Below are 24,060 nucleotides of genomic sequence, written 5' to 3' on the forward strand. Positions count from 1 at the left end.
ATTTTAAAAATAATAATTCAATAAGAAGTAATACTACCAGCTTAGGAAATATTTCTTCTGTAAGATCAGAAATATATACTTAACTACATAATCTTGTGGGGTAATATCTTAACTATGGAAACTCCTACAGCTGAAAAGCCATGAACAAGATGTTTTTCAGAAGTCTGACAGCACAATAAGAGTGCACAGTTTGTAAGCCTAACTGCTGTCACTGACAGTATTAACTGAGAAGAAATCAAAAGCGTATCTAATTCTAAAAGACAGAAAGACTAAAAAGGAAATCCCACAAGCCATAAAAGCAGAGTTCTTCACAATGCAAACCTAAGTGGGAGTAAATTGTCTCAAACAAGAATTTACTTAGCAAGTTCAATCCATCTGATCACATCTGGGGGCAGCTCTGTCCTCCCACGCATCCTTTTGGACGGGGGCTCCTCCACAGGGGACAGAGCCATCAGGGCACGCTCCAGGAGAAGGATGCCCACTGGCTGCTGCAAACTCGCAAGGCAGCTCGTGCTCACATAAGCTGAGTCCAGTTCCAGTAGCTCTCTGTGCTGGCAACTCATTTCCTGTAAAACAAAACAACAGGTGTCTACTTGGTGTCAAACTACACAGATCACTTATTTGGTATCCCTTTTCTTATAGTACAAGCTTTGGAAAGAAGCCATTAGGTCTCCAAAAGTTCCCAGCTCTGTGAAAACTGCGATCTTTTCCTTCTGTGCTGTTGCTCTTCGGACAGAGAACAGGACAGAGTAACCCCAAATACTTTGGCTCCAGGACATGGGACAACTCTCTGGACAAAATCACAAGGAAAGTGGGGGAGAGGTAGATGGCCACATTGACAGCCTGAACTTTTCCTTCTGTTTGTTGGCAGGACTTTTTTCTGCTACATAGCAGCTGTGCCTCATTTAACCTATTCCGTGGTGCATTCCCGCTGTAAGCCAAAGGCACAATTTATCTCAATGTCTTCTCTGAGCTGGAGGCTTTCTATCCACACACTCACATCACAGCTTCCTGTTAKACTCCTCTAGTACTGCACTCATCTACTCCTGCCTGAATTAAAGACATGACAGTATTTCTCTTTATAATATTTAACATTAATCCAACTACAGAATAATTTCTTCTTCAGAGATAAACACTCTTGTTTACTTAAATCGCTATTCTAAATACAGTTGAATATATCAGGAAAGTGGCATGTTTACTAAAGCCAGTGTTGGGTTTTTATCTTGTTTTCCCCTAATAAAAAGTTGCAATAAGATCTTAAACAAACAGAAGAAAAAAATTCACAACACGGAAGAGGTGCAGTATAGCTTTYATTGCAAGGAACAGCACCATGTTTTAGAATGAAAAATAAAGTCTGATTTTTGCAACACAGTATGTTCAAGAACACTATGCAAAAAGAAACCACTATTTGGAAATTGCAACAGGAGACCTGAGAGCAACCAAGCTACACTTCTTCAATAAATGACAACCACCATAAAAACTACAAAAGAGGCACATGGCATAAGCAAACTCATGACACAATTTGTAGAGTTGAGACTCTCCCACTAATACATCTATGTTCAATAAAGAAAGAGGAAAAAAACCCACAGCCTCTTGTAGCTTCCTGATTTACAGACCAGGCAGATCCCAATGAAGGGTTAGTACATATATTTTAACTACTAATAAGGTAATTTCAGCTAGCTACGCATATGCCCACATTCTTTAACTGCCAGCTTGCAGGGGTTACGTCAGGAACCCAGTGACAACTGCACAATCTAAAGCCTTAAGAACAACTTTGCTAAGGTAAGACCAAAAGCCCTTTCTCACAGCACAGGTAAAAGTGCTAAGAACTGTGCAAATATAATGGCATGTCCCAAGAATGAATACCCTCCCAAACTTAAAATGTACAGACATCCACATCAAAGGAGATATCTTTCTATTTAGTGCATTTTGATGACTATTTGATCACTTATCTTCTGAAAGCAGAGGGAATGTTCCCTGCTCCATATGCAACAAGCACCATATGTTCAAAGATTAGGGAGAATGGCATCCAAGCTGGCCTGGCAGCTAAAATATTTCTAAGGCAATTATATGTTCTTCAGAGGCCAAGCATCTCTTTGGAGGCTATGTAAACTTTTGTCATGGAGTTAACCTCTTTTAGCATTTCAGCTGGTTTTAATCTGCCCTGAAAGTGTGTCCCAGAGCTTCACAGGCAATTTTAAGATTATATTTGTAGACAAAAACAGCTCTTTTTACCCCCCTAGTAACTCTCCTGATGGGACATGAACCTGTAGAAGATTAAAAACTGAAAACAACCAGAAGGAAACAGCAGTGAAGTAGGAAGCCTTTCTGAAACCAGCCAGTATTTATCATGCTGTTGGTATACAGAAAAGAGAAGCTGTACTTCCAAATGGCCAAGGCACTAGGACAGTCTTTGTGAGGCAAATGAAAGCCTTGACACTGCTGTGGTCTCACACACACTCTCAGCTTGCTCTTCTTGATCAATGTAAACTCAATTCTGAACTAGGAAAAACTTCCTCTCACTGTTTGCAGGCTGTTTGTACTTCATGCTATTGTACTTTTGTTACTCATGAGCRTGGCAATGGCAATGAGATGCTCTTATTGCTCTTACAAACTCCTTACGTCTGATGAATTTTAATCTACCTACTTTTTGAGTCTTCATTTTATGTCTATTCACAAAAAGGAAGTAGTCTAATGCAACAGTGTTATTTACAGGGTCTAGACAGAGTAATTTGACACAAATAATATCATCAAGACAGAGAACCAACAAATGCAATGTCAAGAGGGAATATTAACAGACAGCTATTGTGAGACGCTGGCTCAAAAAATATCAAGACAGCCCAGAAAAATCCCTGTAGTATTTGACCTTTTATGCAGCTGCACAGAAAAAAAGTAAACAAGAAATTACATTTTTTCAGATGTGTAATTGCAAGTACTAAGAAGCAAAGTTTGTCACTGTTTACAAAGCTAGTCCAAACTAGATGGTTCTCYCGTATTTGGAATGACACCTACTGTCACCGAGTATTTAAATTTCCATAACAAAAAAGAAGCCATTAGCTGCCACTCAAAAAAAGATTATTTTGAGAGCCAGGAATCAGACAAAACATCAAGATCAATACAGTTGATAAGAATCATTAAATGCAGAGCAACATTGAGTAYGTAACAGGTGCTGGGACAAGGTTTTTTTATATCCCTGAAAACTGGGTTAAAAGATGAAATTCACATCTATTCCARGACAGCATATTCTCATAACAGGAAGACTTGTGTTTTCTTTCCAGTGAAACAACTGAGGTGCACCCACTCATCCTTTGGTGAGCCCTTCCCTCATTACTGAAAATCCCCAGACAACTACTTCAGGGGACTAATTTGAAAAAAATAAACAAGAGAGGCTAACAACAAACAGTCTGACAGCTACTGATATCGTCAAGACATCAAAGAATTCCTCAGTAAGCACTTCCCAGAAACAGGAAGATAAGCACACACCCACACAACCCTTTCAATTGTTCTCAATTCCCACTTCAATTGAAATAGCTTTCATTTGTAATCAAACCTCTACTTGTTACTGATGYAATTAAAATATTAAAAGGTGACTCAAACTCTAGAGATCAGAAATCTAGAAATCTTGAAAAATCAGTTCAGAGGCACGAATTACCTTGTTCACCTTAAGGAGTGTCACTTGAAATCTGCATTTGGTTAACAATTCTCCTTCCATCTCCACCTAAACTTCAGGGACAGTATTTGACCTTCACCACCACTGRGTTTATCACACATTATAAGACATTTTATCCCTTTACATTATATGTCCAGTATTAAAGACATTATATCCACTTACTTCCATGCCATATATCAGGATTTACCTGGATGCAYGCAATGAATGGTGGAAAGTATGACAGGCTCATACTGAGGAAATCATTGAAGTTGTTCAGCAGCTTCTGGACAATGGCGTTTTTCTCAGAARGGTTTTTAGATTTTTTTACCTCATGAAAAATTCCACTAAACAAACTGCTGAAAAGTTGCTTGGCAAATGTTGGATCTTTCTGTGAATTACAACAAAAGCAGTAAGGTCACTGAATTTTGCTGTGACTGAATAGACTAATAAATAAAACCTATAAAGATGAGCCAGCCTGTACCTAATCCCTAGACTCTCTTTGGGAGTGGTCTCTGCAGTCTGGCATGCATCTCACCTGTGCTGGGAATTACTATACTACCCATTCAAATCCCATTTTAATTCTTCTACTTAAAGAAACTCCAAGACAATGCAGGTTTCAGGCCAGAGTGTTGGTGGATAGGGTGCATTTTACAACTTTCACATACAACTCCCATTATTGGAACCAGAAACCCAATAACATGTTAGAGACAGTCCATGAAGTGAATTTCAGGAAAAAAAAAATCAATTAGGGAAGAGACCTAGTCCTAAAAACTGAGGCAGCTAACAGAGAGACTGTCTGCACAGACATGCAGATTCATCTGAGATTTAAAGGCATTTTTTTAATCCAGAAACACATTTGTGTGTGTAACATAATCCTATGCATCTTGGTCTATCRTGGGTCTGGAATTTGGTCTAACTCTTTATCTAATGCTATTTAGATAACTCATGAGTGCGCTACTTCCTCCCGTTACAGAGAGATAAGGGACTATCAAAAGCAATGAAATACAAAGGTAATCAGGAAGACTGCGACTTGCCAAAGACTGTAAAATGGGATTCAGTCTACTGTTCAGTTCAATCTACAGTTTCTACCACTTTCACACAAGAAAAGGAATATTTCTTGTGAAAGATCAGCTTTACTGAGTAGTCTGAATCCAGTTTTTGTCACACTAAGTTAATTTGTATTTTTACAAGTCTCTTACAGCCATATAGTAGAAAAGGCTGTTTTGTTACTGTACAGTGTGATGTCCTTTGCAGCAGTGTTTACAAAGACCACCCCCATCTGTTTCTCAAGCAGAGGGACCTGGAGGAAATGGACAACAGATGATGTGTCCAGTCCTCAACTGCTCAGGTGAGGCAAGCAAGTCTCTTCTCTCATCACTGCACCAGCACAGAGGTCRGAGAAACACTCCCAAAACAGGTTTTTTAAATGCATATCACAGTGGTTGACTGTACAAATCAATTTTCAAAGTGGTTGCCCAGCTACATGACATTTTCCCTATAGGACCAGAAAACTTCACAAGTGACCTTTGAAAAGCAGACAGACCTGGGCAAGGCCCTGCAAAGGGGCAATGAGACTGCAGTATTCAATCTGGATGTCAGGAAGGTCTCCCACTCGATAACTTCTGTACAAAGTAACCTGGGCATCATACTTCATCTTCAGCTCGGATTTAATCTCCTGAAATGCATTAACCATGTTAAAGAACAGTAAGGAAATGGCCACAAGCTGTGCCAGGAAAAGTTTAAATTAGGTATTATGAAAAWTTTTTCACTGAAGGAGCGGTCAGGCATTGGAACAAGGTTCCCACAGAAGTGGTAGAAACACCATCACCGGAAGTGTTTAAAAGACAGGGAATTTTGTTGGTTGTATTTTGGACTGCCATACAGAATGTATTTACAGGCTCTCTGTTGTAAGGTGGGAGAAAATGGTAGCTTTAGCCTGCAAGTAAACATAAATGGGCTAAAATAGGTGTTTGTGTGGTTCTTCCAGACATAAGCTCTGTTTACACAGTTGTCTGCATCCGCAGAGTAGTACAGGAGTGTCTCAAAATGGTAGCTCTCAACCCTGAGTTCCTTTGCCCTTGGGACTAAATGCTATCATTTTTGGATGATAATGTATGTTATTTTTAGCAACAGAAACCTCTGAAAAACTGCTATAGAGCTTAAAAACACTAGATTTATTGTAAGTACATACCACAACCAGGAAACACACAAAGTAGTAAGTTTCTGGCCTTGATAAACACTCAGCAAATGATTATTACTGACATTCCTTCAGGTTAAAAGTTCAAACCAGTTCTGGTTAGTCCACCAGCTGCACCACATTTTTGAATTCACCTTCAGACACTGGATAATGTTCTCCAACTATTTCTGCTGTGTACAGCAGCTCCAAGGCTCCTGGTTTCCAGAATGATACCTGCAAAGGGCTTCCCATATCTATTAGGGACTCCATCACGTAAAATCACTTCATGCACTTCAAGTGGTAGACTGAAAGTGTTATCACCCAGCTCTTTTCTCACCCATGCTAAGTAACATGATTTAGCTTTAAGGCCACAAATAGCATTATTTGCAAATTAAACCTTCTAAAGCTCTTAAAGTAGCAACCAGTACCTTACACCTACCCTTTCTTCACAAAGTTACCACGAGAGATGAAGTACAAGATGCAAATGGCATCGAGATTTAAGGTTTTAAACCATTTGGATTGACAAACCTTTTCTCTTTTCTGTTCAGCCAGACTTTTTCTAGCATAAATCAAACTGACTTTGTCTTGGTCCTTCAAGAAACGTCGCCGCAGTCTTAGTATTTCTGCTCGTTCCTCTATACCTAGGGAACATATGATCCACATGAAGCTTTCCCCTTCCCCAAGCAAACTTCAGATTTAAGGCAAAAACATCATATGAAAACAAACATCATCTTTGTATTTACCAGCTTATTAGCTAGTTTCCTGAATTTTCTAGCAAACGACTCAATGCAAGACCTYTCAACAAGACAGCCAATGATACCAAATTAAGTTGCTCTTAGAACAACAGCATTTATAAAGCATTTATAAAGAAACTTCAAGTGCATAGATGAGGTATAAAGATCAAAGTATTGTACTGGGAAAGACACTAAAACTCATGAACAAATATRCCCCATATGCCAGAATTATTTTAATCTCTCAAAGGCATGTATAGCATTTGAACTATATTGCAGAAAGTAAAGAGGTGCTAAAACATATCCAAATATTTTATAGTAAGAATATTGTATTGTATTTGTTAAGCTAGGATTAAAGAACTGTCACTGGATGAGGTCCTGCTCAGGACAGTCATGGGGAAAGGCCAATTAACAGACTGTCAGTTCAGTCCATTTCCTAGAAAAGGAGAGTGACCAAACAAAAACATACCACTAYTTCCTGGGTAGAAGACCAGGGACTAGCTGAAAGGTAGACCGACCTCTCTATTTCTGCAGTTCTGCATGGACTACAGTGCATTCCTAAATGCCCTGAAACACCTCTCAGGTATTGAAAAGCTTGATCTTTATAGCTCTATGCCTGAACTCCTAATCTCATCCTTTTGGTCAAAATTTTAATGATGAAGTAGACAAGGGTTAAACAARGAGAAGGAGCTTAAGCCACTTCAGAGCAGTACTGACATTTTTCACTTATTGACTGGATGGATGAAGGAGCATTCCCAGAAAAACACAAGGACTTCCAACGACAAATTGCAAAATGCTATACTTCACATCAGCACAGCTGAAATGGTTTAGAAAATATATTGAAAGAGATATCCTCTTTAAAGAGTTAAATTTAAAAAGAAGAGACAAATGTCTGACATTCATGCTCTGTTCRTCTTAGGGAAAGGTAGGAATGCAGAAATCACACTGAGTGGTTTCTTATCCAGTCACTTCTTTCAAWGAACAACATRTAATTTTACAATTCCTAGCATAATCCTAGCTTTTTGTCATACGTTGCATATCATCACACACTCCTGGAAACAAAACCTCTCAAGGTGAACCTCAATTAGAATGTCTCAAAGATAATGGACTGCCAGACAAGTAACTGGCAAGGATGGTTTATAAAAGTGTGCTAATTACATGGAAATTGCACAATAAGGCTTACAGACCTTTAGTTTTGCTGTCCACTTCATCTCCAGGCAAAGCCAACCTTTTTTTCCCAAAATCCGGCCCCACTGGTTTAAAGGTTGCTTGTTTAAATTTTTCACTCCGTTTGGTAACCAGCAGCATAGATGAAGACAAAGATTCAGAGGATGAAGGAACTGCATACTCTGCCAGTGTGTCAATGCTACTTCCAGTTAGCCAGTTAAAAGAATTTCTACCACCTGTAAAAAGAAATTGCAAAAAACCTGTAACATACTCACAGACAAATAAAGTGAAAGSATCTATGAAGTAGGTACGTTTTCTCTCTCAAAAATGTGATTTCCTAGTGTTCACAGGCAGAACAGATTTTAAGCTGTTAGGTAAGACARTGCTTCTTTTACATTAGGCAGAATATAAAATATGTATGAGACTAATGAAAATGTGATGGTTTTTCTCATAAGAAACAAAAAAAAAGCCCTTGAAAACAAATACTACACATATTTCACTTTTACATTAAAAAATCATATGCAACAGAAATGATATCATTCCTACAGCAATCAAGAACATTCCAAAGGACACTGGTCTGGACTTACTGCCATGCTGTGTAGGTGTAAACTCATATTGCCTTTGGGTAGCCCTCACTTGCCCACCGACTGACCCAGAAGCAGAAAGGGATCTTTCCTGTGACAAATTCCTGTGGATACTCTGAGGAGCCTGAGTCTCCACAAACATTGGGGTGAGCACAGTGCTTCGATAACGCCAGCTGGAATCAACTACAAAGTCCTACGAAAAAAGGAAGATTTTAAGTGGAAAAATAAAGATGGAGGCTTTCTGCATTGCTTCATTGAGTCAGGAAAGCAGAAATTACAGTCCAGAAATCAAAACACCCTCCCCCAGGCATAGGGGCAAAACTTGACTATATGTTTAAAAAAAACACATCAARCCACAAACATGTAGAAGTTCTCCACAGCTCAGTAAAAAAAGCTCAATAATTTACAGTGGTCAGCTGAGGACTGATTTACAGCTCTTGCACCAGTATTCCTGTTTCTTCACAGTATTCCTCCAGCTGATGGTGCTTCTCTCCACTACCCTCTTTTTTAGCATTTTGATACTCTACAAATCACTATACTTRGTATAATTATTTTAATTAAATATTTATTTCTTGAAAAGGAAGTAAAATTATTGCCCCCACATAAGCATAAAAATTTCTGATACTGTGCATAACTCATAACTGCTGCAGCTGTTAATTATGGARCACTAAAACACTTTAAACATCTCCTTCATTATGCCATTCTCTTCTAAGTGGTAACTACATTAAGGAACAGAATTTGTCACACAGTTGCATACAGGACAACATATTACAATTCACCTGAAATTTGCATTCCGACAGTGGATGCTCAAATATTTTTCTGGAATAATCCGGGCTCTTGCTAGTCATTTCAAGCAGAAAATTTGTGATTAGACTCAAGTACTGTGTTTCAATCTTGGTGGAATAYAAAGAACTTAACAATGACAGCATACGATCAAGAGTACTTGTGGGCAGCCTTGTCTCATGACTCCAAAAATTTCTAACAATTAATCTGTAAAGGAAAAGAATAAAGTTATTCYTGGTTATCTACAAACAGAAAGAAAAACACTCCTAAAAAAGCCAAAAAGGAAAAGAAAAACAAACCAGCAAAAAAGCTTCAAAACARTAACATTTTAAAGCCTTAAACTAASACTTTCATGCCATTAATCTTCCATTAAATGGCACGTAATTATTGATTTACACCAAATTCCTCATTCATCTACCATGTTCTGTGGCTGCTACTAAAGGTTTACTCTGAACAAAATATTTCTGTCATGTTTTTTCCTYGTGAGAAGTGGTATGGATGGATAAACACCAAGATCTCCACTTCTATCTCTTGCTTCACCAAAATAAATTCTAAAAATTTAACATCCTTCCACATTTAATCTACTGTTGTGTGTTTGTGTATAGCAGAGTCTTCCTTGTTCAAAAACTCCAGAACATTAATACAGACCTAGTTTTAACATAATGAAACAACTTTCCCATAGCTTAGAAGTTAGTTCAAATGCTTTACTCACCTTTGGTGAAACACTGTGGGACACAATTCTATAAATTAAATTATTAGAAGAAAAGGAAATGGTATTACCTCAGTGTTACTCTTTTRAATTGAAATACTTAAAAAATCTCTAAGGATCAACTATTTTGCTATAAACAAAGTAAGAGAAATGCAGGTATTTTTATTTCAGACAGCTATCACAACACTCTTTTACTCACTGAAGTTCAGCATTCTCATCGATTAGTCCTTGAAGCAGCATTTCTTTTGCATCTTTGAGTATCTCCCGAGAATCATCATCTGTTTGACTTTCTGGATCACTGACAGTAGGAGAAAAATGCCTCTTAATGACTTCTCTCAAACAATCCATAGCAAAAATAGGAGGATTAGGATGGTGGGACAAAAAGGAGGAATATGCCCTCTGATAAAAATCTTAACTTGGCATGGCAACATAACATGAGGTCTTCCTTGACAAAAATGCCTTATATCTCCACTACTTACAAAGGGAATAATCTGAGTAATACATTAGGCATTTATTATGAAGTTTGCGAGGTTGATTCTGAAAAAACTGGCAGAGAATGCTTTTCACAAGTGATGCTGGAGTAAAAATTGCCTGTACTTTTTCTTCACAATAACTGTCCTTTCAAATAGTTACCTTGGGAAAAAACATATAAACTCCAAGTAAGTCAGATAATTCAACAGCAACCCACTTCTCAAACTGAGTATGTGCCTGTTCCCTGTTCTAAGGGGTCAAATAGAAAGACCATCTTTATACTATCAGATTGAAGGCGTCTACATCATGCCCGTGTGCCTTAATCCATCTTCTAACTAAAAGAAAATTCCTTTAATGTACAATTATCAGTAGCTACAGATTCCAGCAACAAGAAAAAAGTGGGGGCATCAAAGTTAAGACCTCTTCTGCCATTCTGCTGTGGTGATGCAACATTCTAGTACATTCTAGGTCAAAGTATTTATCCCTTAGTRAGTGATAAAATTGCCACTAAAGGCCAGAGCCACTGAAATCACAGGCTCTATTCTTCTGACAACTGGAAAAATCCCACAGAGAGGGACATGAAGTTGGAAGAAGAGTCTTACAAACACTCCCTCTCCCTGTGACAAAGCACTGAAAGACAACATGTGCAGTGAACACACACCTGTAATTATCATAAATCCACATCAGGATATCATACATGCGCTGTCGACACATAACAGAAGGGTGAGAAATGAACCCTGTCACTCCAGGAAGAAGTTCTTTCAGTTCTAGTGGCTTTAGTTTAGACAGCATCTTGTACAGTATATCCAAACAAACCCTTTGTCTTTCATCATCCCTAAAAGGAGAGGGAAAATAAGAACAGTTACATTGCTTCAYTCTTTACTGCTGCACACAGAACTAGAAGTTTATGTCTTAGCAATGACATTTGGTTTTGTGTAAAGAGCTTTAGGTAAATTCAACCTAAGTATAAGAATATAACCAAACTAATACAAACCACAGAAATTGACATTCCATTAGTGGTATTTTAGGGGTTTTGTTTGTTTTTTACAAAAGCTAACCACCTAAAATCCCAGATTATATTAGCTCAAAATAGGGGAGCAATGACCTAAAARTGAAGGTGAATTATAAATGCTTCTGAATGTAAAAATGTTGTAAGCACCATAGAAAATGTTACCAAGAAGCTTAAACTATCCATCGTAATCACATGAACACTCACCTATGGTTCATGATCTGGATAAAGTCTTTACTCTTTAACTGCAAGTGGAGATCAGGAACTTCTTCAGCYCGGCACATTATTACTTCCAGACAATAGGTTTTCATCACACCATGAAGTTTGGGTATCAAAAAGAATACTGCATTCATAAACCTTAACACAACCAGAAGACCACAAAGAAACTCACGTTATTTTCCATTATTCCTCTAGATTTACAGCAGTCAACACATGACATAAATCATGCCATACCTGTCAGCAAGAGGTGGGAAATTCTTAACAACTTTATTCAAGCACTGAATAAATTTATCATGTTGGGTGTTCTGATGATGTTTTAATTGTTTTATGACACAATCATAAACTGGATCTTCAAGTATCTGAAAATGGGAAAGACAATAAGACAAGGATACTCATGAAACTCATAACCACCTTAATGACACACAGCTTTGCTGCTATACTGCTTGATTCCAGTGTATTTCACTCGGCAAGATCCCTCCAACTCTTCTTAACCTTTATGGTGCTTCATGGGTCCTGTAGAGATCTGCCTGGTTGAAACACATGACTGACTGCTGCTTAAAAATACATTTCTGAGCTTCCTTCGATTGGTTTGGAACTAACASCTCAATTTTGAAGTACAAGTTCCTTAGCGTGCTTATATAAATACTAAGCAGCTTCTCATTCAGTATGGAAGATTTCCAATCAAGGAATGTAAAAAGATCAGACATTTTTAGTAAAAAGATGAAAAACAACCAGCAATTTGCAATTAACATCAAAGAACTAAGCCTTGCTCAGGTCAGGATAAAATTTATACCATCTTTGCTCATTTATTCAAAATACTGCTTATAAAGGAACTTGGAAGAAGTAAGGATAATRAGTAGAGAGGGAAGAATAAACTACAAGTTCAGGCTAATACTGCACTTAGCCAACAAYTTGGTATTTTTATCTCCAATAGTAGCTGTAGAATTGTATTTAGGGGAAACACATCATCTTGGCTTCCTTTTMCCTTATACAAYCCAACATGTATTTGTCAGCAGATTMGGGATCTTCMAGTGTACATTGCTGTTTAGTGTATTTAGAACCTGTCCATGACATTTTTTGTGCATAGATTTGCCTAATTTCCCTTTGAACCTGCTGATCTACTTACCCCTAGAACCTCTTCAGGCACCAAATTCTGGAAGTTTACTATTGTGTAAAGAAATACTTCTAGCATGTGTTTCAAACTGATTTCTGTGATCATCAAACACAATCCCCTAGTTCTAGTACTGCAGGATTTGGTGAGCAATAGTTTTGCATTCACCTTATTCACTACCCATAAAATAATTGGATTCAGATACAGTTATTCAAAAGGTAGTTCCAAACCTCCCCTCCTGCTTTTTTTAGCTCTCAAGAATCCTCCAACTTTAAAACACACTGTGCTGGTATTGCTGCTTGGCAAAAGCTGAATAAAGCCTCAGAGAGAGATCATTCTGTGTCAGCTCCAAAAACAGCAAGGCAAAAATTCTATACTTAATCTGCCCTCAGAATCTTTTCTTGTTGAGTYAGTAGTTGAAATCTTGGATCAGTATCTTGGACAAAGACTGTTGAGTTTTAAATRCATTCATTTTTGGATCTGAATTGAGTAGTCATATAAAAGATGAATATCCATTTAAGACAGGAATGGTCAAACAAAATACAGYTCACTTACATTTTCTCTCTCAGCAATGTATTGAAGAGCAAGTCCCAACACCTCTGCTGCAGCTGCATAAACTTCTCTGTATTTCAGTAAGCCCATGTTGCTGGTCAGAGCCTGAAAATACCTAGAACAAAAGGTAGATCTGCTGTAAGCCACTACTCCATCATGCAAATTTAAGCTGAAACAAAAAACTCATCTAAGCTGCCTTGGGGAACAGTGACTGCTTTCAGAAGAGCTGAATACAGCACAACATGGATTTTCTACTTGCAGTGTCACAAATCCATGCTTTGTGCAATTTTTGACTCATACTAATTTCCATAAAACTGCAACCCTGGGGCCCACAGTAAAAAAAAAGCTTAGATCCTTCTAGATATTTTGCACAATAAATGTGGTCTGCAATMTRTAGCYAGAAAAGTATTACATCTGACAGATGACAGTAAAGGCATGATGGAACAAAGGGGTCCAAAAAACAAGCTMCCATACTTCACAATGACAAATAGACTTGCTCTCTTCGGCTTAAGATTTTTCAAAATCATTCACAAAAATCTGCATTTCTCACCTGACACGATCTATTTCACACTTTGGGTCAAAGGGTGGCAAATTGTTAGCAAGAACRATTCCCAGCAGCTGAATTCCCACTGAATTGTCCTTTGTATCAGGGTCTCCACTGGAAAACTTTTCAAATATTAAACTGTKGGATAAAAACACAAAAGCCATGATGGACATGAAAACCTCAAAACAGACACACTGTAAATCACCCACTGTCTTTGTATCCAGGGATATATACGCACACACACAACCCACCAAATGGAAATTGTCAGAAGGTAGTAAACATTTAGCTTCAATGAAGATGAACATTTCCTTTTTTTCCAAGAAAACTCACCCCAAAACAATTAAAAAGAAGCATAACAAGTCCTGGAGCATGGYAGATAGCAGAAACCTTTCTAAGAGGGCACAATATTAAGTGATAATATCCAAAACTTCAAATTAAAACATCTTTGTAGAGATTACTCCTGCTTTTGTTGCTGCTGTTATAATCCTTTACATATTATCCCATCTCTCTCCTTGTTGTTTTTCAAAATAATTTACAATCTTTGGAAAATTTGGTTCTGAAGTTCTACTGCCCACTCTAGGGACAAAAAGTTTACYATTGCAGGTGAATTTACCTTCCCATATTTGATATTCTTCACTTGTTGATATTCTTCACTTGTATTTTTTAAATATTAATAAAAGAAAGCAATTGTCCAAATGTTTACCTGTAAGGTATGGAGAGACAGCTCTTCCAACACTCTGTAACTGTCTTTATGATTTCCAGATTGTGTCTGAACACGGCTCTTTTTGGGTGAAAGGCATTCTTCATCAAGAATTCAAGCAATCTGTTAGCTAAAATCTCATCCTTAACATTTCCCTACAAAGACCAGGATCAAAAATAAACATGATTACAAGCAGACATATAGTGTTTTATGAAAGCAAATAAGTAAACAAGTTATGTTTGAAGTTAATATGTAAAAGAATTGAAAAATATAAAAGTGGACTGATGTACAAAACTATTTAAGAGCATAAAAATAAACACAGTCATTCTTCACCAAACAGTCACAATAACAARAAAAATGAATTTCCTATCTCCTTACTTTGGGAGTGGCTACACTTGTCCAGGAAAGGACTGTAACTACTATTTCCACTACCATGTAATGAATCCCTTCACCTCCATTATTTCCAGAAACAACAAGCTGCAGCAACGGACCAAGCCAGTGCTTTGCATAAGGCCGGAATACCTATGGAAAACAGGACAATCAATGAYAAAGTACAAATTACCCAACTATTCAGCAACCTAGTGTTCAATAAACATTACAGGTAACACTGCTAAATCAACCCCGTTAGCACTTTGTCCAACCTCCGAGGCAACAATCATAAAAATTTTAAAAGTATCCATAACTACATTTCTCACTTCTGCTTAGAAATCTTTAACCACAGAAAGTTAATTATTCCACAAGGGCACAAATAGTATGGCTCTCACATAGACAATCTSTCTGYAAAAGATTTGAAAGAATAYGCCAAAAATCYACCCTTCCATTTCAGACAGCTTTASTAAGAAACTAGCATTAAATGGGTATCAAGTTTCTTGAATTAATTCTGAAATTCACATTTTGGGATTTGGACTATTTCAGACAGAACCATTATAGTTTATAATCATTGTATGAAATAAGTTGCTAATGTTTTACCCAAGAATGAGAGTTAGAAAGCATTTCTTCTCAAGCAAAGATATATTATGCTAACTTAGTATATTTCTGCAAAAAGAACACCATTTTGCTCAAAATGTTTCTATAAAACTAATCTGTGACCATTAATAAAAAATTGTATTTGCTGTTATGAGGTTAGAAAGTATAATCAGCCACATCTCTTGCCTAGTATCAATGGTTTACTTGTGATTTCCAGAAGACACATATTGAGGATACCCTCTACTTATAAAAGTAGCATATAGGAGAAAAAGTATTAGTAATACATTCAAAATACTTGCACCTGGAATTTTGGGCCATAAATGCACTCCCTTTAATCACCACAAACTACTCAATTTGCATAGCCCAAAGGTCTCARCTATGAAATATTTTACCCTGCAAGAGTTACACAGTTGACATTATGAAGAAAAACTACTCACATCCTCAGTATTAACAATAAGTTTTGCTATGAAGAGGCGAATATTTAGCGGTACTGATGGGTTTCCTAATTTGCCATGAAGAAATTTCATCCAAAGAGGAAGATCTACTGGAACTGTCCCCTGAAATTTAGAASAGATGAGCAAAAATCAAATCAGTTCTTGCACCAAACAGGCTTACCAAGTTAAAAAGCCCCAAGCTCCAACCACACAGATTTCACTATAATATAGCCAAGAAAATTAGTTAATGAAGGGATTCAATCATGACTCTCTTTTCTTGGTAGCATTAATGGAAAAATGCCAACTTYTTAGTTAATACTGGCCTCCTCCACTTTGGGTGTGATCTGGTTCCTCTGCATATGTTTAATCAGAGTGGTCATAGAAGCCATACATTCATGTTGGTTGAATTCRTCCATTTCCAGTTCCATCTCATCATTTAAAACCTTGTATTCTGTGGGCTCCTTAAAAAAAAAGAAGTATTACTATGATTAATAATGACACTGTATATTTTTTTTTAATCTCCATCATGCCATGAGTCATTCTGATCTTATCTGTGCTTAGATTTGACTACACACTCAGTGTGTGCAACGGGGAATACATCAAATGTGTTGTTCAAACAGACGCCTCCAAAATGCATGCACCAGATCTGCACATCCTTTATTTTTTGTGCCAACAGCTGCCAGCTTCATGTTACTCTGACTTTACTACCTGCCAGGACAGGTGCGGCAAATGCTGAAAGCAGGAGGAGTTTAACYGAACCTCACGGAAACTATTTAATTTCATAGCTCAAAGAACACATTAACACAAAGTAAATCTCTATTTTTATGGATGTATTGTTTCACATTGGCCAGCATCTGCAGCAGCTATTTTGCTACACAGAGTAAATCACAAAAGAAAATTGTTTAATTAGAAATTACAACATTACTAGGCAAAGTCGAAGCATACTTTCTACCTTGCTTAATTTCCCTGCAGCTAAAACACCTCCTTGCTCCAAAACATGGAAACAGTTTATCTTAACAGTTTTTTTGACAGATTGTGTCTTCAATGCCTATGATACTTTTACAAGCCTTTGTTCCATAGCAGGTATCTATTCTGTCAGCATTACTGCTGGTGAGACAACTTTTGATTGCAGAATGAMCACAACTTCAAGTCTTGAAAGATTTAATACCTCCCAAGAGCAACAGTTAAATACAAGTTGYTACCACAGAAACTCAAAAATAATAAAGTATTTGATTATTTGTTCTGTGTAATTGATATAACCAGTTCTGCCATAGGCCAAAAGAAGAGGGAAGAGGGTGCCTGAGTGTAGTCACAAACCGTCTTTCTACAGCTCAGGCTGGACTTCACTCAAACCACTCAGCTTTAAAAACCCAAGGTAGGGCATTGCTTTTCTCCAGCTGTAGACAGTGGAAAAAGGWAAAAAARAAAAGYGACTGACAAAAACCAGCTCAAGTTCTCTTCCTCATTTTCTGGAGGGACCCATTGTTAGACAGGTAGAATAAATATAAAGAGAAATTTCTCTTTCTCAACCCCAATAAATGTATGCAATTGCTCAAAAGCATAAAACTTTTCTTCCTCACAGCACACAAGTCACTAAATTACCTTCCTCCTGAAACGAGGGCTGCTAGCTGTAACATCTTGGGAGCTATAAGAAAAACCTTGGACTCCAGTAGAAAAATCAAACTGACTCATTTCCTCACTCAAACTGCTATCCATCAKGTATGATGAAGAAGCTAAATACTTGGGTTCATCTAGACAGGAAAGAAGAACAGTCCATTRATCAAGGTAATTACAAGAAACAAGCCTTCATTGGCTACTATAACTTGAGGGTGGGTGGGAATTGATTGTTACATGAAACACATAGAATGCTTTTATTCGTTCCTGCTACTGTAGAAGCCAATGAAGAACACAGTGTATGAAAGGTAAGAAAGCATTTTTTTCAACACCATAAATGACTTTCATACCCTGGCTGCTATTCCCTGCATCCCTGGCCTCCTTCCTAATAGCAATGTACCGTTTCTTCCTTTCCAGAGGCACCTAAACAGCAAGAAATAAAGTTGTAATTAACTATTTTTAAAAAATTAAGTAATTACCTCTTTTTTTACAGATTATTTACACATTTTTATTTACAGAGATACAAAAAAATTATTAAAACCATTTAACATGAATGGCAGTCTCATGTTGTAAATTATTATTACTAATGCTACAGAAAACCTGAATTCCTTATTCCTACAGCCATTCATTATCAAAGTAGGTACACTAAAAAGCATGTTAAAAGTTAYGTGCATTGCAGGTGAGTTTTAAATTTCAGGTCTGGATTTCTCTCTGAAAAATGTATTTTAAATCATTAGAAGAATACTCAATTTTTTTTTGTATCTGCTACAGAACCCTCTTTCTCCATATGTGAGAACTGACCTGCTCTTCAGTAACTACACTGTTAAAGCTATACCCTTTTTGAACTTAAAACAGCCAAAGGCCAGACATTTCACTCACCTCAATTTCAACAGGAAACGTATACTGACGCTTCAGGTCTATCAAATTTTCAAAAATCAGCAAGTTCTGCAAACCAAAGTATGTTKGGAAATAGCAAAATTATAATGCCGCACACAATAACAATTGCGTTGAATGCATTTTATTTCTTCTTTAAAAAAATGCAACAAATCAATGTACAACATAGAAAGTATGGCATTTTTTCTCATCTAAATCAGTTCTCTAAAAAGAATTCTGCCCAAGAACTCACAGCACAGACTGTGCTCTGCAAAAAGGTCTTTCTTATTCAAGTATATTCCAAGCACTGGAGAACTTAAACAATAGGGTTTTTTTTTCTTAAATTTTAGAAAACTGATTGGGAGTGGAAGGAAAACAGTAACGCTACTTCACTCATTCCCAARCAGCTGGTAAAACTTTCATCAGCTACCACTCCTTCTATTGCCTCACTGRGTAATTTGTTAGTATAATTGCATGTCATTCAGGTTTCATTCTTTGATTAATTGCAATAAGGTAAAATCACTTTGTGTCTCATGCACTGGAAGCCTTTTAACAGCAACAGCCACTTCTCACCTTTTCTGATTTTTCTGAAAATAGAAAGCCTTGATAAAATTTACTTTCAGTGAAGACACAACTGATGACAGCAATAGCACAATTATATGCTGCACAGTGGTACTGTCTCCTCTTCTCCAAAAGTTGACTCTCTCCTGCCATGTTTTCTGTAAATGCATCGTGGCATGACCTTAAAATACAAACAGGCAAGAAAACATCATGAGTCTTTTATTAAGCAGTACAAGAAGGGTTCCAATCAGAGACCAGCAAATCAACAGAATTTCAAGGGAACAGTATCAGATTAAACCCCCTCAGACTTGTTCAAGTATTCTGTAAATGGAACCAAAATGGAACCATTCAGCAATGACAAAGAAAACTTCCCCAAGYATTTACAAAGGAGTCCTCAATGTCAGGAATATGATGACAGGTAATGTYAAGATGAATATATGTTTTGATGCATACATAAATTTCTTTCATGGTTTTTTGCCAAGAAATTATGAATGGACACACACGCTAAGATATTTATGAATTAGCTGAAGAAAACCCGTTTAGATGCAATTTTTATGCCCCTTTGGCACAAAGCCATTTATAGATCTGCAAATCATAGCGAAAAAATTTTTTGAGGTCTTCATACGACATAGTATTGGAAAATAAAATTTGAACAAAACCAAACAAACAGCAATTCAGCCATCTTCTTTTTTTCTCCAAATATTAAACAAATGAAACGATACTGATTAACATACACATCCAGTATTTCTCTTTTGTCCCCCTTTGCAGTGATGATTAAGCCAAACTACACCTACTGGGTGTGCTGCTGTATTATGAAATGTAAATTAAAATCCATCCCATCTTCTCATCAATCATATAAATACCGATTTTGCAACACAGAACCATACTCCACATAGAAATGTAAGTATACTGAAACTGAAGTTGTGAAAACACAAATAAAGGCCGAGAATCATACTGAAAAGGTGAAATACATGCGCAAATTTACCAAATGAAAAAAATACAAAAGCAGGAGGCAAAAGTTATCCTGACATAGGATTGTAGATGATGCTACAGATCATTCTATCAATGATAATTCAATATTGTGTATTTAATTTAAAATCAAATGCTATTTAAGAGATTACATTTACGCTTGAATAAATCCATCTTTTGCTTCACATGGCCTACTTAAAACAGCAAAATTAGGCCAAAACCTAATTAAAAAGTTAAATAAAATAAACAACAGTCTTACTTTATCAGTGTCTTGGTAAGTTCATTTCCTTCCACACTCATGGARCCACGGTAAGCTTGGTTAATTTTAGAGTCCTTGGAGTAAACTTCCTCTTTTGAAAGACGCACATACATCACTTCTAGCAGCTTGTAATAACCCATTTTCTTGGTGACTTGTGTATCAAAAGTATATTCATGGGACTGAAAACAAATAAGCAAAATTTCAGAAATTTCCTGGATCCTACCCTTCCTAAACAGTTTCACAGTTACTTTCTCTTAAGACAGCCTTCAGCTTACTTCTACCTTTCAAAACTGAGAAAAKAGCTGATGATAACAAATGACTGACAGATTCTGAGTTCCTGTATAATACAGATATTAAAATTATTAAAAACTGTACTGACCCATGTTGGTGCAGTGAGCTCTCTCAACTATAGCTGGCCTAAATTATTATGAAGATATTGGAAGAAAATAGGAAGAGCAGCAAGTGACAGCTCAGACTCACAACACATGTAAACAAAACAGACACACCTGTCACCATGYTTGGTGTCACTCATGAGTTTCTTTATGTACCTCATTTTGGTGCTAATATTTACAGGAACAGAAATGTGATGGGGGTGACTCCACATAGATCTTAGTTCCAGCACATTGTTTCAATATGTATTACTAAACTTGGGTCATTTCAGCATCTTGCTTGTCTTGCTTTTGAACACCTGCACCAGCAAAACCATGGGAGTGAAGAACTATAGCAAGAGCAAAGACCTCTGCTGGCAACAAAATCATTGCATGCAGCCATACTCTTAAATTGGAAGACAGGCTGTAAACAGAGAAAGGAAGATCTGTGCTCCTAATCCCTTGCTGAAGAAACTTTGCAATGATTRCAGATGTRYTTCTTTCTCTAGAAGTAATGTATGYAATTCCAGAGCTTTCCTWATGGAGGTTGAATACCTTYACTACAAKGTAATAATAGGTTACAATTTTATACAGCATCTRTATTTCAAAGTTAGAAAGGGTTTTTGCTTTTGACAGAACTTTAGATGCCTTTAGATAAATAGAAGTAACATTCCAGCTTCAATTTCTATACCCAGTAGATATGCAAACATACATTAATTCCAAAGGAACAGTGTGTGAGGAATAAAGAAAAGTTTATCAACAATAATCATATTATGTAATTGGCACAAACTTTCCAGGATACAGAATACTAGAAAGCAAACAATTTTTATCAGTGTTTCATTTAAAGTTGAGCAAAATATATGTACCAACACCTTAGACCTTCCCCAATACTTAAAAAAAATAATTCATACCTTTGTAAACCTGGAATTAAGTGTATCCATAGCCTCTACTATAATCTTGCCATAGAATTCTCTCAGTGCATCCAAGCTGCAGTGCCACAAGAGAGTGAGGAGGGACCGATCCACAAATGCTTGGCGAGCAGCGTTTGAAAGAAGTTCTTCACTTCGGAACATTTTATGAACAGTGTCCAACAGCATCACTTGCTTGTCAGTGGTGCTTCTAAACGAGATGGAAATGTCAAGATAAAAATTATTTTACCAGATTTCATTATGTCTCAAATTCTTAGGGCATTTACATTTTTTACTGTCTGCATTCATACTCCCCATAACCTATAGGGTTATCCTACAAGACATACAAGATCAGGTTGAATCACCATGTATTGTGCAGCTCTCAAACAAACCCACCTCAGCTTCTTAGACTGCAGCAGATGGTAAACTTGTGTATCTTTAATAATTTAATCCTAAAGCAAACATTAACTTTCTCAGTTCCTTTTTACTCAACAGTCTAAAAAAAAAATCTGGTACATGTGAAGGATGTAAGCAAACMAAAGGAAAAAAAGCTGTGGCTACAAAGTATTCCTAGATTCCTACAAGTATCACTAGATGAGCTGGTGTTCTGAATAATTTTATTRAAGTTAAAATTTCAAAAATGGGATTTGGGCATAAAGTAAATGACTTTGGCCAGGAAATCACATGCTCCACAACAGTCACTACTCAACAACCCATCAGGAACTGGAATGTTGGTTTTGGAAGAGAATACTGAATACTTCTTCTGTGGAGAAAGAATATTTGAGTTTACAATTTACCACCCTGGAAATATTCAATTCAATAAGTGCACTCTTGTATTTTAAAAAAGGTTGAACAAATTAATTCACTGTCAATTTAAGTACTATCAACTCAAGTGATCATATGGTTATACMGGCATAGCAAATATATAACAAGTACTATTGTCAACTGGATTCTCTCAGAACAAGCTTGTTTGCAGAAGGCTTTCCAGATTTGCACAGGCACTGGAAGTGTAATCTGGAAACTGGTGTCAATTGTTCATGCTTTGSAAATACCTTGAAAATGTGAAGGCAAACGCAAAACCTGAATTAAAACTATTATGTGAAACTTTATAGTGTAAATCATCACTATGATAAGGACAAGAAAACACAAGAAGCTGAATTTCCTTCAGCAAAAATTCAATSAGAACAAGCACAAAATCCAATGAACTAAACCCACCTTCTGGAAATTCTTTTGAAGCTGGCTTGAAATAAGTCCTCCATGAAATGTCTGTGGTCCCTACAGAGGATTTCTGTCATCAGTTGCAACAACATTGGACTCTGAGACAATTCTAATGCATCTAAAAACTGAAGAAGCAACATGTAACATGAAGAGCCACATTGGATCAAATCACTTTAATCTAATGGTGTAATTATTTTTTATTATTGATCAGAAGCAGATGCACAGAAACATGYGCTTATTTAATGTGCTTCTGTGGATTAAATTTCTGGATAAAGACATAACCCAGAAACAGGGAAGCAGCTCTCCTCTTGGGAACTGAGAATCTCTCTCTTTAATTCCAGATCCTGTGAAACACTGTTTCTAGACAYAGTTCACTTTGGCTTCCAATTACACATTTGTTAAAAATACTGACCTTCTTAGTGCAGTCTACATAGTTGTTGTGCTTCAGGGTTCCTTTGGGAAACTCATCAGACCTCATAGGAAAATTGAAAGCTACAAGTTGATCAAGAGCATTCTTAAGCTCATTAAGCTTTTCTCCTGTCAAATTACTGAAGAATGGGAGAATTATTACTGCTTGGCCCTGAAGAAAGAAAAAAACAAACATAAAAGAGATACAGTTTTACTCAAAAAAATAAGTTATTCCCTAACGATGAAACCAACTGAATAGGACCACGAAACAGCAGCAGTGGCTGTTTTTACTGATTCAACGGCTTAAGTGTACTAATAAAAATGTTATGTAGCTGCTCATCTTTCCAGCTGCTGGTTCAGAAAACAGCTTTGGTCACTGCTCATTGAGAGTTAAATGCTAATTAATACCTTATGGTTGACATGATTATGAATAATATCTCATTGCTCTTTTAAGAAAGCATTAATTCTCACACAAGTCACTGATTTAATGCATCACCTTGCAGCTAAAGAAGACCCCAAAYTTTATTTTGAATGCATAGGAAAGTACAAAACTTTTTCTAATTAAAGGTAGGCTGGCCAAGAAGCAACTATGTAAAACTTTCCTAAGTACAAAGATTTTTATTATTCTAGTCCAACCTTTATGCTCCAGCATCTTTTATAACTCCCACTTTCAGTCTGCAGTACTTTATCTCCCTCTCCTGACCAAGTTGCATATAGCAGCTACTCCATTAGTRCTGGTCTCATACTTGCAGACATGGAAATTAAAGTCATGACAAATGTTCATAATTTGACCTGCAGSAGCTGCCAGCTAAAAGCCTGATTAGCTGTCATTTCTCAAATGAACATTTGGGAGTTCAAGACAACTGCCAGTGGTTTCGTTTTTTTCCTAAAAGTTACATTCATCTTCTAGCAAGAGAAAAAAAGAGAGCATCTTAAACCAAAGCACTATCTGTGATAGTGCCTTCTGTCTGAAGAACAAAAAGTCTTATTTACAAGCTTCAGGATGCTGAACAGAAGAAAAAAAATCCAGAAGTTTATGACAAAAATTAAGCCGAACAACAGGGAATTACATGAACA

General features: G+C 36.8%; 1 protein-coding gene across 1 annotated transcript in view; it reads right to left on the minus strand.

The window, feature by feature from the left end:
- The window catches only part of PRKDC (protein kinase, DNA-activated, catalytic subunit), an 81,652-nt gene that overhangs the window by 24,213 nt on the left and 33,379 nt on the right, over positions 1-24,060 (minus strand). The window contains exons 39-63 of the mRNA XM_057365022.1: positions 22,988-23,155; positions 22,573-22,700; positions 21,361-21,568; positions 20,082-20,260; positions 18,866-19,034; positions 18,299-18,364; positions 17,770-17,842; positions 17,408-17,556; positions 16,129-16,266; positions 15,809-15,928; positions 14,784-14,927; positions 14,409-14,560; positions 13,712-13,843; positions 13,165-13,276; positions 11,733-11,857; positions 11,487-11,636; positions 10,932-11,105; positions 9,999-10,097; positions 9,087-9,297; positions 8,311-8,500; positions 7,744-7,959; positions 6,354-6,466; positions 5,193-5,324; positions 3,858-4,037; positions 358-566 (exon numbers count right to left, since the gene is read on the minus strand). Coding sequence (XP_057221005.1) covers positions 358-566; positions 3,858-4,037; positions 5,193-5,324; positions 6,354-6,466; positions 7,744-7,959; positions 8,311-8,500; positions 9,087-9,297; positions 9,999-10,097; positions 10,932-11,105; positions 11,487-11,636; positions 11,733-11,857; positions 13,165-13,276; positions 13,712-13,843; positions 14,409-14,560; positions 14,784-14,927; positions 15,809-15,928; positions 16,129-16,266; positions 17,408-17,556; positions 17,770-17,842; positions 18,299-18,364; positions 18,866-19,034; positions 20,082-20,260; positions 21,361-21,568; positions 22,573-22,700; positions 22,988-23,155 — 3,737 coding nt within the window. The remainder of the gene's footprint in view (positions 1-357; positions 567-3,857; positions 4,038-5,192; positions 5,325-6,353; positions 6,467-7,743; positions 7,960-8,310; positions 8,501-9,086; positions 9,298-9,998; positions 10,098-10,931; positions 11,106-11,486; positions 11,637-11,732; positions 11,858-13,164; positions 13,277-13,711; positions 13,844-14,408; positions 14,561-14,783; positions 14,928-15,808; positions 15,929-16,128; positions 16,267-17,407; positions 17,557-17,769; positions 17,843-18,298; positions 18,365-18,865; positions 19,035-20,081; positions 20,261-21,360; positions 21,569-22,572; positions 22,701-22,987; positions 23,156-24,060) is intronic.

The sequence above is a fragment of the Malurus melanocephalus genome, unplaced genomic scaffold, assembly GCF_030028575.1.
Source record: "Malurus melanocephalus ecotype Western Australia unplaced genomic scaffold, MMel_1.1 scaffold_46, whole genome shotgun sequence".
In the NCBI taxonomy this organism is placed as follows: Eukaryota; Metazoa; Chordata; class Aves; order Passeriformes; family Maluridae; genus Malurus; species Malurus melanocephalus.